The sequence below is a fragment of the Phasianus colchicus genome, chromosome Z (assembly GCF_987193195.1).
Source record: "Phasianus colchicus chromosome Z, bPhaCol1.hap1.1, whole genome shotgun sequence".
Classification (NCBI taxonomy): Eukaryota; Metazoa; Chordata; class Aves; order Galliformes; family Phasianidae; genus Phasianus; species Phasianus colchicus.
The window spans coordinates 57,023,542-57,037,142 of record NC_143476.1 but is presented as its reverse complement, the minus strand read 5'-3'; the positions used below and the strand labels follow the sequence as shown (position 1 = coordinate 57,037,142).

The 13,601-nt window shown below is 43.4% G+C and overlaps 1 protein-coding gene across 4 annotated transcripts in view; it reads left to right on the top strand.

Moving 5' to 3' along the window:
- The first annotated feature begins 9,320 nt into the window (after positions 1–9,320).
- The window catches only part of MAMDC2 (MAM domain containing 2), a 62,440-nt gene continuing 58,159 nt past the window's right edge, over positions 9,321–13,601 (top strand). The window contains exons 1-2 of one of the 4 annotated variants that reach the window (XM_090132250.1): positions 9,321–9,922; positions 10,905–11,018. In XM_090132250.1, the coding sequence (XP_089988376.1) occupies positions 10,913–11,018 (106 nt within the window). In that variant the 5' untranslated portion in view covers positions 9,321–9,922; positions 10,905–10,912. Of the gene's footprint in view, positions 9,982–10,222; positions 10,244–10,695; positions 10,783–10,904; positions 11,019–13,601 lie in introns of those variants that run through there. The other 3 variants (XM_090132249.1, XM_090132251.1, XM_031608769.2) reach the window with 3 other exon arrangements.

Here is a 13,601-nt window from a genome sequence, read left to right as displayed (position 1 = left end):
TTTATTCTGGTTTGTTCCCCTGCTGGGGAAACTGGTACATCATAATGGTAAACCTGTCTGTGAGCTCTAGCCTTGAGGGTGGTACTGGGGAAACAGCAGAAAGCTGCTGTTGAAGTACCTCTGTGCCTTCCAGCTAGACAAAAACTCTAATGAAGGTCATGGCATGCCAGAATAAAACTGGGGAAGAATCAATGGCTAGAAACTATTGAAAATAGGGAATATGGCAGCTTGCTAATTATTGAACTCATTTTGTCCTGAGGCTAGATATAAAAAATGGAATAGTCCCAATATGAGAAGAACACAATTCAAAGGGAAATATACATATTCTGCAAGCCAATCACAGGACTTAGACCACAAAAGTATACTGTTGTGGCAATCTCATACTCAGAGTCATCAGTCATCATTTGTAGTTATTTTCCCCTGTGGACTTTGCCATTGACTGTATCTGCCACTGCTTTTGTCTCTATAAAGTTGGAAGAAGCCATAGAGCTGTCATTTTTTTGGCAACTGAAAAGAACTTTGTTTACCACAGAAGGAAAACCAAAACTCAATATTTGAAGCACTACTTGCACATTTGATCAGTTTTGCTTGGTGTGAGACGTCCAGTATGCACACCATGTAAATTGTTGGCAGACATTGATCAAACCAGCTGACAGTGCAACTCATAGCCACAAGAAGGGATATAATTTTGGCTTTTTTTTTTTTTTTTTTTTTTGGGGGGGGGGGGTTTAAGTGAAGAAGCTTAGAAGAAATAGACTCATTTGTCTGCTAGCTTTAAAAACAGGAAGAAGAGCTTCTAAAGTTTCTAGATTTTTTGGGGCTGTCTTTTTTTTTTTGTTTAGAAATGATCAACATGACTCAGTCATTCCTTCTGCCAAACAGTGAGAATTCATAATGTCTGACAGTTGCTCCTAAGTAATTCCTAGGGAACAAATATTTTAACCTGAGGAATTCCTTTTTGTCCTTTCAGATTTATAAATTGGCAAAGCTTCTTGGTTGGAAAGTGAGTGAGGGCTGACCAAAGCAGTGCTGTTTTTCTTTTCACAGAACTTGGCTTTTAAGGATCAGGACGTACATTGGATTTATGTATCTCTCTGAGTTCAAGTTATTTATGTCTCTTATTTGGATTGTAGTCTCTCTTATCTTGGGCTATATAATGTTTCAAGTTGAAGAGCCTCATTCTCCTCACACCAGCAGCAGGATAAGTCAGCAAGAACTTTGCTGAAGTATAAAATGGGCACATAAATACTCCATCAGGCCTAAAATGTTTAAATAAAGTTCATAAATATAAACATCTGTGTTCACTAACATGCTTTCTTCTGGCTGAGGAATGAAATGGATTATTCTAAACAGTAAATAATCACCTCCATCCCTCTCTTCTTCCAACAATTTTCTATTTCATGCCATTAGAATAACTGTCATCTTAAAGATGATACAATACTGCTTGAGTGCTGCAAAATTCACAGATCAAAACAGAGAGAGGTAGCAGGAAAACAAAGGGCCAGTTATCACAGAGGAGCAAACTGAATGTTAGGATTAGTGGGTCTTGCAGCAGCACTCTGTGCTGCCATTCAGGTTTTTCATTAATAGCAACTAGCAAGTTGTGACCTGTAATCAAAGTGAGTGATACATTGCAGAGATTTTTCTTTGTTGTATGCAATCTGTTGAAACACTGGCACGTAACTTGAACAGGTCAGGGGGAACCCTGTGGCAGTACTTGCCTGTACAGCTTTAGGTATAAACAAACGTTATGTTTTGTACATTCATTTCCTTTCTAGTTTTATCATAGAATCATAGAATTGCCTGGGTTGAAAAGGGCCACAATGGTCATACAGTTTCAAGCCCCCTGCTATGTGTAGGGTTGCCAACCACACTGTAGTTAGACAATTACTTACTTCAACATGAATTTGTAACACTTTAGCCATAGTCCCTTTAGAATTGGAATCTTCTATGCTTTTCCTTCATATACTTAACTATCTGATGCTACATCTGGAATTGTTGCTGCTATGGCCATGCCTTTTTATGTCTGTCCTTGCTCTACTCAGTGTGTTTCAAAAGAAGAAACGGTACCTATGCTAGCAAAGAGAAAGCTCTGACAAAGGCAAGAGGAGATGCTCAGGTTAAGTGACTGATTACTATACGACATCCTATATGACACATATGACAATGACCTTAGCCCAGCAGCCAGGTGCAACTCCAGGACTCCAAAATCCAAGGATACAAAGCTGACACTCTATCTGCCACTGCTTTGCTAACTCAGGAAACAGAAAAGCTCTTGGCATATCTGAATTACTCCTGGAGGTTCTTCAACTGGGCAACCCTCCTGTGCAGAATTTCTGCACTGTGTTGGATAGTTATTTTTCCCCTGCCAGGAAGCTTTGTTATGGAACTTGCAGATCTACTTCATACAGTCTGAAAAAATAGGGTCTAATGGTTTTAAACAGTACTGAACAAATCTTCCTTTTCTGCTGTCTCACTTCCTTTTTTTTTTTTTTTCTTTTCCATTTTCCATCCCTGCATGTCTCCTCGTATTTGTCTTTCTCCCCTGTTTTCTTCTCAGTTCTGCAAAAGCACTGTCATCTGAGGGAGCAACTGACCACAGGGCATTTATTTGTACACAAATAATATTTTACCATGGCAACCCCATTTTTTTTCATTACGCAGTTCTCTGGATGATGAAGTTGCATTTGAACAGATGGGCATTCCCCTGTTTCTTCTGCAGCTGATGTCTCAAAACTGTGTGCAGTTTGGGCATCACAATATAAGTAGGACACAGAACTACTAGAGAGCATCCAAAGGAGGTCTACAAAGATGGTGAGGGGTCTAGGGGACAAGACGTATAAGAAGTATCTGATTTGTTCAGCCCAGACCAGAGGCTGAGGGAAGGCCTCATGGCAGCTTACAACTCCTCATGAGGAGAGTGGAGGGGCAATGCTGAGCTCTGCTCTCTGGTGACAGTGATGTGATATGAGGGAAAAAAATGCAGCTGCATCAGGGGAAGGTCAGGTTGGGGGTTATGAAAAGCTTCTTCACCAACAAGATGGTCAGGCATGGAACAGGCTCCACAGGACAGTGGTCATAGCACTGAGTTCAAGAAACCTTTGGGTAATGCTCTCAGATGTAGGATTTGAATTTAGGGTGGTCTTATGTGGAGCTAGGAGTTGGACTTGGTTATCCTTGTGGATCTCTGTTGTTTCTCTTATTCCCAGCATCATCTTTGGAAATCCCAACAGATCTTCCATTCTTCATGCTCCTGTCTGAAAGTCAGTAAAAATCCATCATGCTTGCATCAAAGTTATTCACTTCCCCTGCCCCTAGAATGGAGAGCTCTTCTCCCTAACAGTGACTAAGTGTTGTCTAACAATGTCCAAGCATTTGTACAAAAAACAAACAAACAAACAAAAAAAACACCCAGAAACAAACTAACAAATAAGTGGAAGCAGTAACAGACAATGAGACTGCTAATGATGTTTTGTATGGAAGAGCATTTTTTATTTTGAGGAAGTCAGGCTATTTTATGGATTTATGATAGTAGGATTTCCATTGTACATACCAATAAATTTTGAAATAGGTTAAAAAATCAGCTTGTACAATCACAGTGCAGCTCAAACTAACATTTCTAAATTCCATAATGGAGAAGTCAGGTTTAGAGTGGGGTAGTAACAAGATTTGTTGGGCCTGAAGGGAATAATGCAGTCTGGACCACATGCTCTTTTCAATCAAGACTCATCAAGTTGAGTTTGAGTCCATGAATCTGGTGAATTGATTATTTTGAATGTTACTCTCTGGTTTTGTCCATAAACCAAAATATCTTTTAATATGGAATATGGAATAATAGTATTTTCTCCTTCTATCAAAGTTCAATTCATGATTGCTTATCTTTAGTAGAGCAGCTGGGGAGTTCCTCCACAAAAGGCCTTCTCTTTGCTTTGTGAGGCCAAGTCTTTTGTTTTATCTTCTGCCTACTGATGACGTGGCCTGGATTTAAGTGAGGAAACTCCTTCAAATGTGTGCATGTGGAAAGAATATTTTTCAGCGGGATTATCTACTTTACCATATGCATAAAGTTGTCTATCTCACTTAGCCTTCCGTATGTCCTGCTCTGCAAGGTTGTGTTTCCGTGGCTGTGAACCTACTATCTTCCTTTTCTCAGCAAGTGGGTCACAAGTCTTATGGCATGAGGATAGAGAAGGGATTCTCTGGCACAGATCAAACATGGGTATCATCTTCATACTCCTCCACCTGACCACTTATGTAACAGTGGCTGGCACTCTGTGTGTTGACTGAAAAGGACAGAACTGGCAGTTGAAAGTAGTGACCAATGCCTTCATCCTTCAACAACTGGATAGGCTAGCAGGCCATTAACAAGGCTCGTAGCCAATGTTCAGGTATCTTACAGCCCAGTCATTCCTCTATTTTAAAAAACACATGTAAATCAGACCTTACAGCCGTTATAAAACAGTAATTAGCTGTAAAACTGAGCTTTTATGCTCAGTTTATTTCTTCAGCATCTGTGTGGTTTTTCCACAGAGGAAGTTGCAGTTTGCTGGTGCCAGCAGAGTTTTTACAAACAGAAATAAATCATTGGGATTTAGTTTGTTTAATAACTTCACATGCAGATGTCATTCTTGACTGTTCCTTTTGCTCCTGGTCTCTGCATGAGATTTTTAGGGTATTAACACTGGAAGCAACAGGGAAGAGTAGCTATTCTGACTGAAAACAAAATATGTAGGGACAATGTGCTACAATCATGTAATTTGTTAATACAAAGTTGTACAAAGCTGCTCAGAGCAGAGCCCTCCAAAACTTTCCATGTAACCAGCTCAACAGAACGAAAGGAAATTCTTCTCTAAGCTACTCTAAAAAGATGTGTCTGCTGTGCTAATGTGCATGTGTGGCTCATGCTATAGATGGCTTCCCTCACTCCTTCAGTTTACCAGTTGCACTTTGCCACTGACAGAGCAACATGATTGCAGTCAGAAAAAAAATGAAATAAAACCATCAGGACATTTTTCAGTCTTCTCCTTAGCAACACAAAAGAAGAGTCCTTAATCACTTTGTTGTATCTTTGTAGTTTGGTATCTTCATAGAGAAGCAGGACTGTAATCATTTTCTGCTTGATTTATGACATAGTTCAGACCATAGGGTCTAACCATGACTGAGTCCCTGGGAACAATGTGTGTATTGTACACAAGGGCTGCAATAAGTTTGCTAGCAACACTGAACTGGGCACAACTGTGTGCCTCTGCTAATGTCTCCTGTGGCCATGTTCTAAGAAACACAGAGTAGACTTGTACCTTAGTCTGTGAGAAGCCTAGTGAAAATCAATCAAAATATCCCCACAGCATGAAATACTTCCAGAGAACAGAGAAGGCAGCAGCCAGAGAAACCAGCTTGCAAGGCAGAATGGAGACAATTTGAGTTGTGAAGTACTGGAGACAATAGGCACAAGACATTGCAGGTACATCAACTCATAGTTATATGGTTTAATTGTGGTCGAATAATCAGATTAGGGAACTTCAGCTCAAACTACTGGTATTTTTTATACTGAAGATAAATTTAAAATGAAGTATATGGCAGGCTTTTGCTTACTTTGACTAATGAAGTGCCATGCACAGTTATAGCACCATAAAGCCTACAAGGCATATTAATAACATTAACATGTGTATGTGAGGAGACTAAAATGTGAACAGTGAACTGTGATACAAGACTTCATTTCCTTGTCCTGTCCCAACACCCTTTTCCAACTCAGAACAGTGCTTGTGTCCAATGTCTGAGAACAAGTGGAAAGTCTGGATGTGCCTGGGCATGCAGTGAGACCTTTTTATGAAGTATATTTTCCAGGATTTCAAAACAAGCCCTGGAGAATATCTGTAGCTTGGAGTGCTGAAAGTATGGAAAAGCTCAGAACTTCTGCTTCTCTGCTGTGAATCTGGAAGTACAAACAAAGTCAAATTAAGATAAGGCAGATTGAGGCCCGTTAATCAAATTTGTCCTGATTATTAAGCTCTCTTAATAATCAGGTTTACCGAGAGATGTGATTGGCCTTCTGCCTTATCCTGGATTTCTGCACTCCCTTGTCTCAAAAGACAGTAAACACAAATGTGATTTGCCTGTGCATTTTGCTGGCTGGTTGGGAGAGAGCTGGGGAAGTGCAGATGGAATTGAACTGCCATTTGTAAAGCAGTTCTGTTCACCTCAAAACCCCAAACATAATGACTAACAGCACTGACATTTGTTCTCTGTTGTGACGAACACTGGTTAACATATGCACAATTATGCTCCTCCATAACATGAGGAGGACAATCTAGTTAGCAGCAGGAGAGGACAGGGAGGGACTTCAGGAAATCTCAGTTAATAGGATGCTAACTGCTTTTATAAACTCATTCGTAGAGAAAATATTCTGTTCTCGTCTGCATATTTCTTGAAAAAAAAAAAACAAAAAAAACCTCCACTAGCCTATTCTGAAGGCTTATATCAATTTCAAGAATTTTTATGTTATTTTAAAATTGATTGTCTTGAGACCCTTGCCTAGATTTTCACTCAGTTTGTTTTGTCTGTCACAACTTGGCTTACCTAGACTCCCAGCAATTCTCTATTGTCCTCCTCCAATTCCTCTAAAAGAATCTGTAAATCTAATTTCAAAACCATCCCCAAAAGCATGTGACCTAACCATGCTCTCATTTTTTTACATTTTTTTCTCAAGCCTCTTCACACAATTGGCATACACTGAATATCTGTTTGCATTCCCAATATTAATCCCTATTTACATTTCTATGCAAGTTCTCCTTTTGCCCTTCATAACTTCCATCCCAGCTACACATATCATGGCGATTACATACCTCTCTTATTACTTCCCAGGCTCCTGAGAGGATGCAGCAGACTGGACTTGTCCAATTAATAATCATTAATTAATATAAAAAGAGCTCTTCTTGTGTCACTCTGCCACTCCTGTTAAGATAAGAACCATCTACAATACCAGTGGCGAAATCAGTTGAGGGAGCTCTTCTTGGTGAGTGCAGATACTGGGGAGTCAACACTATCAGTTGCTAATTTGGGACATGAGCTCTTAAGAATTTATAGTGCATCATCCAGAATACTTGATGCTGGATGTTTATATCCTGTGTAAAAAAAAATCTGTGTTTTTTCAGATCGGAGACATTCAGCTAATCAGCTGCCTTGGTACTGCAACTGATTTATGTCAGGTGCACATATCTGGCTTCAGAACCAGTTGTCTTGCTCATGTTTGTGTCTCTTTGAATCAAGAATAAATCCATTTATTCTAAAAGATTAGGTAGAGGTATTAGCCAGCCATCTGTCCAAAACACTTCACAACTCCTGAAATGAGATTATTTGAGTCTCTGAAGATTTCAGCTATGAGTGTTTGGACCAGGAGAGGAACATAAATCCAAAGTGTGTATGGCTTTGACTAGATATATCCTAGTTAAAGTCTTCTTACAGAGAAGGCAACAGATTGCTATTAAAATGGAAGTCTGTATTTGGAAAATTTTTGTACACCACAAGTCAAGTCTGGTAAGTTAGCTATGTATACAGACTGAGGAGACAACGTAGAATTTCAGTATTTGCAGTGTTACAACTGAAGTGATCCTGATTTCTTTGTTATTCCTTTTTGTTTTTGTGTTACCATAGCAATTATGAACCATAGTCTAAGATCAGTACCTCTATTAAGCTGCGCCCTGTGCACAAATAGAAGAAAAAATCTTCTCCTCTCCCAATTTTTTTTTCTTTTTTTTTTTTTTTTTCCTCAGAAAAGGGATTGTGGATAAGCAGAACCAGAGAGGTGGTAAATGTACTGCATGACTTATGCTGGCCTCGGGACATCCATTTTCTTGTCAATCTTTTGCAAGTCGCCTAGAAAATAAAACAAGCAAAACAACCACCCAGAAACAGCAATCGTACTTTAAGAACAAACCTGAAGAACAAAAAATAAACCATGTGGGTGATTGCTGAGAGCTTCTTAGATGTGAGAGGTCCAAAGTGGGCGGAAGCTGATGTCTATGTTGAGGAAAAGCCAGACTGGGAGAAGGAGACTGTGACAGGCTTTAAAAGTGAAAACATTTCACTTTCAGCTTATGCCTAGCATCAGGAGAGAGGAGAGCTGATGGGGAGGTGGAAAAGGAGCTGTGCCCTGGTCAGAGTTCAGGGACTGACTATTGGTGTACCACTGGGGGCAGCTGTGACTGAAGGAAAAGACACACTCCCTCTCAGCTGACCAATTGGTATTACAGGAAACTTGCAGCAACAGTACTGGAAGGAAGGAAGAAGAATGTAAGCAAAATAATTTTAGGAAGAAGCAAGACATTTCTGTGCTGCTCCCTTATTTCTAGCAGGAAGTTCCTGCAAACATCACTCAAGAGTTGCTTTGAATTTGTTGCTGTATTACAATGAAACCTAATGGCATATAGGTTTTTTTGTTTTTTTTGTTTGTTTGTTTGTTTGTTTGTTTGTTTTCCTTCAGTGATAGGAAAGTGCTTTGGTAATCTCATGTGAAGCATGCTCACATGCAACTGGCAGCTACAGCAAAGTAAAAATATAAAGCCTAAAGAAACACAATAATTCTGTTAAAAGAGAAAAATGAATTTGGTTGACAGTTTTCTTTTTGGATTTGCCATATTTCTGATCAAGCAACCATAGTCCTATAGCATTCATTCTGATGATAAGCTAGCTGGGAAAGGTTGGAAGGTGCTACTTTTTGTTTTGTTGTTGTTGCTCAAACTACAATGGAAATGGCAAGGCAGAACAGGAAAATGACAGCTGCAAAAGTTGGATAAGATGCTATACAGGCACCATTCAACTCTTAGGAGCTAACCAGATGCCAAAGCTGGCAGCTGCAGGCCTACGTCAGCCCATATTCCTTTCTCAGACAGAAGTCTAATTTACAGAAGGCAGTCATGGAATAAGGACTTTTTGCATCCTAGTACAAGCTTTGGTCTAAAATATCAGGAATAAATTCAACTAATGAGTAAGGGTAAGAGAAGGTAGAAGTCACAGGAAAGAGGGAATGCCCTGAAAACAAGCTTAAGAATCCTGTATGAGGAACAGAGCCCTTAAAAAGCGGAGAATTCTGAAGACACTGGTTCTTAAACACTCAGTGTGCCTAAGAGATTGTGATGTTCCGCACATAGTAAATAAATTGAATAGCAGGAGTGTTAGGTTTTTAAGCAGAATGCAAAGTGAGATTAAAAACCCATAAAGTTTATGATAAGTTTATGAAGGGCCAATTTTGCATTTTGGGATCAGTCAAGTCGCTGAGAAAAGACTAGTTTTTGCCTGCAGTTTGATGCAGAGCACTCTGCAATAAAATGCTCAAGGAGACTGTGAGATACTTTCACTGGCCACAAGTGATTTTCTAGAAACCTTTTAAGGCTTGTGATGCATGCCTGATTTTGCCAACAGCAACAAAAATAAAGGCTGAGTAGTTGAAACGGGCTGTGTAGGCTGCACTGCAGGCAGCATGTCTCTCACAAGGGCTGGAGGTAGTTCTGTGTGGCTGCTTCTGTTCCTCCTCTGTCACAGCCTCTCTGGATGGTCTAATACTGAAGCCAATGATTGTACTTAGAAAACCCATTTCCACCAGAAGTAGACTTTCTTACGGGCTGTGGAAAAAGTACATGTGGTGAATTTACTTTGGATAGCAGTTTTCATGGGTGGGAAATTGCGTTGCACAACAACTGCTGAAACAAGTGAGAGGGAATGAGCACAAGCACTCTGAACAGGAGTGCAGGGGCCACAGTCTGTGCTGCACGGGGCTGTCACAGGATGGGATCTGGGGGAGGGAGTGGGGGCATGCCGTTGTTCCTGTGACACCGGGCAGGCGACTGGTAGGCTGGGCAAGGTCGAGGCAGGAAGGTGCTGAGGGGCCTGAACTGCGGGGGGTGAGGAGCCAGGAGATTCAGCGAGGGTAAAGGCCGGGCCCAGCAGACGGGAGGCAGAGTCCCGCGGAGACCCATGGCTGCCGGGGTGGGGGCACAGCTCAGGGGTGCTGGTGGCACGGGGCTGCGCCGGGGTAGCCGAGAAGGCCTGGGGTGGTGGAATGGTGGGGGAGGCAGGGGTTGCACCCGCAGCGTAAGATACCCAAACGGGCAGGAGGCCCGGGGCGGTGGGGCCGTGCCCCGTGAGGGAAGGCTGCGGAGCGGGGCGGGTTCAGCCGGGAGAAGGGGCCGCTCCGGGGTGCGCAGGGGTGTAGGAGACGCACCGTGCGCGTGATGCGCTGTGAGCTCAGGTCAGGAGGGCGCGGGGCTGTGCCGGCTGCAGCGGCTGGAGCCGGGCGAGGCTCCAGCAGCTCCCTCGCTCGGCAGTCAGGGTACCCGGCGGGGCAGGGGCCGCCGAGCGCGCAGCAGCCCATGGGGAAGCACAGCGCGCAGCACAGGCTGCTCTCGCGGTGCCCCGGCGGGAGGAAGGCAGCGGGCGCGGGCCGCAGGGCTCAGCCCCGCCGCCCTCGCGGCCGCCCGCAACAGGTTGCCCCACGCGGCCGCGCCCCCGGGCCGGCTGTGGCCGCTCCCCCCGCCCCTCCCCGCCCCTCCCGCGGCCGAGGTTCCCTCCCCGCGCCCCGCCGGGGTGCGCGGGGCCGCGCTCTGCCCCCGCTGTAGCCCCGGGCTCGGCGCGGCCGCGCCCCCGCTCTCCCTCCTTCTCTCTCGCTCGCCCGCCCCGCCGCCGCCGCCGCCGCCGCCGCCGCCGCCGCCGCCGCCGCCGCCGCCGCCGCCGCCAGCCCCGGCTGCCCGGCGCGGAAGATGCTGCGGCTCTGCCTGCTCGCCCTGCACGGTAAGCGGGGGCCGCGGGGGAGACCCCGTCCGGGCGGCGGCGGCGGCAGCGGCACTCAGCCCGCGGTCCCCGCGCACCCCGGCGGGGCCGTGACCGTGACCGGGTTCGCTTTGTCCCCGCAGCTCTCCGGATGGCCCGGGCCGCGCCGCTCTCGCCTGGGTCCTGCGCTTTTGAGGACAGCGCCTGCGGCTACGAGTGGGACTACGCGCATCTGCCCTGGGCGCTGCACGGCGAAGGTAAGGGCGCTGCGAGCCCGGGCGTGCGGAGCTACCGAACCTCCCCCCGAGCCCCGGCCCCGCGCTGTGTCACCTCACAGCGGTGCCCGTCGGTGCTGTGTACCTTTCCCCGCGCAGGTTTCTGCACGCGGGTTTCTTTCTGCAGGATGCCCCAGGAACCTCCTCCGTATTGCTTTCATTTTCCTTTGGGCAGATCTGCTGTAGGAAATATATGCTTTTCTTAGAAAGGCACTCATCTGTCATATTCCTGCTAAGCAGAATTGCTTTTTCCCTAACAATGTTCTGGATCCAACTTGAGAAGTTGGTGTGTTTTCAATGTAGGAGATAGTCTGTGAACAGCATCTTCGTGGTATATTCAGTTAAGTCTTATTTCTGTTTTGTGATACTTACAATTCAGATGGAAACATAGGTGTTCGTCTTTGATAAGTTGTATCACACAGTCTGACATTCAAAGGAACAAAATTCAGTGACAATATGGAAGTTCCCTGCAACTGTAACTGTCATCTGCCAAGTTTTAGAGTGAATGTGAATGAAAGAAAAACAAACATAAATACAATGTAGTTATACGTGGGCATCTAAAAACTATTATTATTTTCGATTGTGTTGTGGCCGCAATGTCATTCATACAGTGAAAGTTGTGTTCATGTGATCAAAGGGACTGTGAGCTTCAGAAGCATCTGAGCTCTAAAGCAGGCAGCAAGAATAACAACTTGAGTGTGGATACAAAAGAGGCAGAGAGACTTCATGATTCCTCATCAGTGCACCGTTAAAAACAGGAAGGTGCAATTTGCCATTTCACCTGTCACCCAGCTTATAGTGAAGCTTAAAATGTTTTTAATGAAGCAAAGTAAGCCACCATAACCATTAATTTTCACATTAATCGTTAGGGTTTGGGAATGCCCAGAATACTAAGTTAGAGCAGGCTGGGAGAATGCAGTGATTTCTTGTAAAAATGATTTATTCTTCTAATTTATTTAAAGATGCATAGATTCTCCTGTATTTTTGAAGATACTGGTGAAAATCTAATGACCATTTGCACTCCTTGCTGTGCCCTGTAGCAGGCTGCCAGGCTGGGGAGCAGCACTTCCCATCTGTGATTTATGGGCAGCACATGGCAGGAGCACTAATTCACTATCCAGGAACTGTGAGATACTGTGAGTTACATCTGCAGAAGTGAGCGAGAAATGCAGCGTGCCCATCCATGCCAGAGTGCTTCCAGAAACAGGGAAGTTTGAATCAGCAGTGGTCGGTATTCTTTGGCCCTGCAGAACAGTGTTTTAGCTGTAGTTTGCTTCTTGCATGCCAGTGGCTAATACTGCTGATTAGCTTCTGTTGTTGCAGATCTTGCTTTTTCAGAGATATGTAACTAAACTGGGAGGGTATGTGGTATACCAACACTCTCAATCAGTGTAGTTCTGTCAGCATTTCCATTGCAAGTCCTTTTTTTTTTTTTTTTTTTTTTTTCCCTGCAGTCTGTAGTCAGACTAAGTCATTCTATACACTTTGCATGCAGGTTAAAAGCCTCTTTGGAAGTGCATTCACAGAATTGTGAAGCTACATCTAGTTGACAGTATTTCATTCAAATCTACATGGCATGTGTGCCAAATCCATCTTCCATAGATGCTCTTTTACTCAGTAGAACTGCTACTGGTGGTAGTACCAGGCTCTGGGATTTGCAGGTCAGTGTGTGTGCATGTGGTAATTTGCTCGTATAACAGAGGAAATTAAGAATGAGAGTGGCAGCCTTGCTTGAATTATTCCACGTCTGCATGCACTACTTCAAAATTTGTTATTATTTTAAAATGTTACTTGAAATATAGTTGTATCTGACTTGCAGTGTAAGTTATTTTGTCTTATAAATCTCTTGGTAGTGTGGTCTTGTGCCAAACTGTCAAGATGATGTAAATATAACTCAGACTCTGTCCAGAAATTTCCACTCCATACTTGAAAGTTTTCTGCCCTGTTGCCAAGTAAGCCAGTATCTTCCGAAGGGCCAGATGCAGATAGGAAGTATGAGGTTGAATTTTATTTCTGTTTACAGCTGTGCATTCTCACTTTAACTGATAGATTTCTAAGGTTCAGCTGCTTCTTAAAAATATCTGTGGATTCTTTTTATTATTCTGGTAGTACTACAAAAAGAGATACATTGTGTGTTTATACTTTTTATAATTGAAATATATATATATTTTTTTGGCTTATGTTCCGATCCCTGTAATTGCCTGAGGTTTTAGAACATTTTAGTCTGAGTGCAAAAAGACATCCAAAAGAAAACAAGACTAACATGGGTAGCTGTTCTGATTTGCTCAAGAGTGCAACAGATGAATCTGTGTGTACAATGGACAGAGTAAGCGACTGTGCAGGCTTCAAGTGCCCTTTTAGTACATGTAAACCAACATGTCAGTGTTCTACTCTAGATTCAGAAGTATAGGCATTGCTCCCATTGTAGGATGAATATTCTTGCATTCATGAAGCCTCTGAAAAGGAAATCTGTAAAAAAAAGTCCAGATACATTGTAAGACAACTGATGAGAAACTTGGAAAAGAGATACGTATTCATCACTACTGTGGTACTTTAAGACAGCTA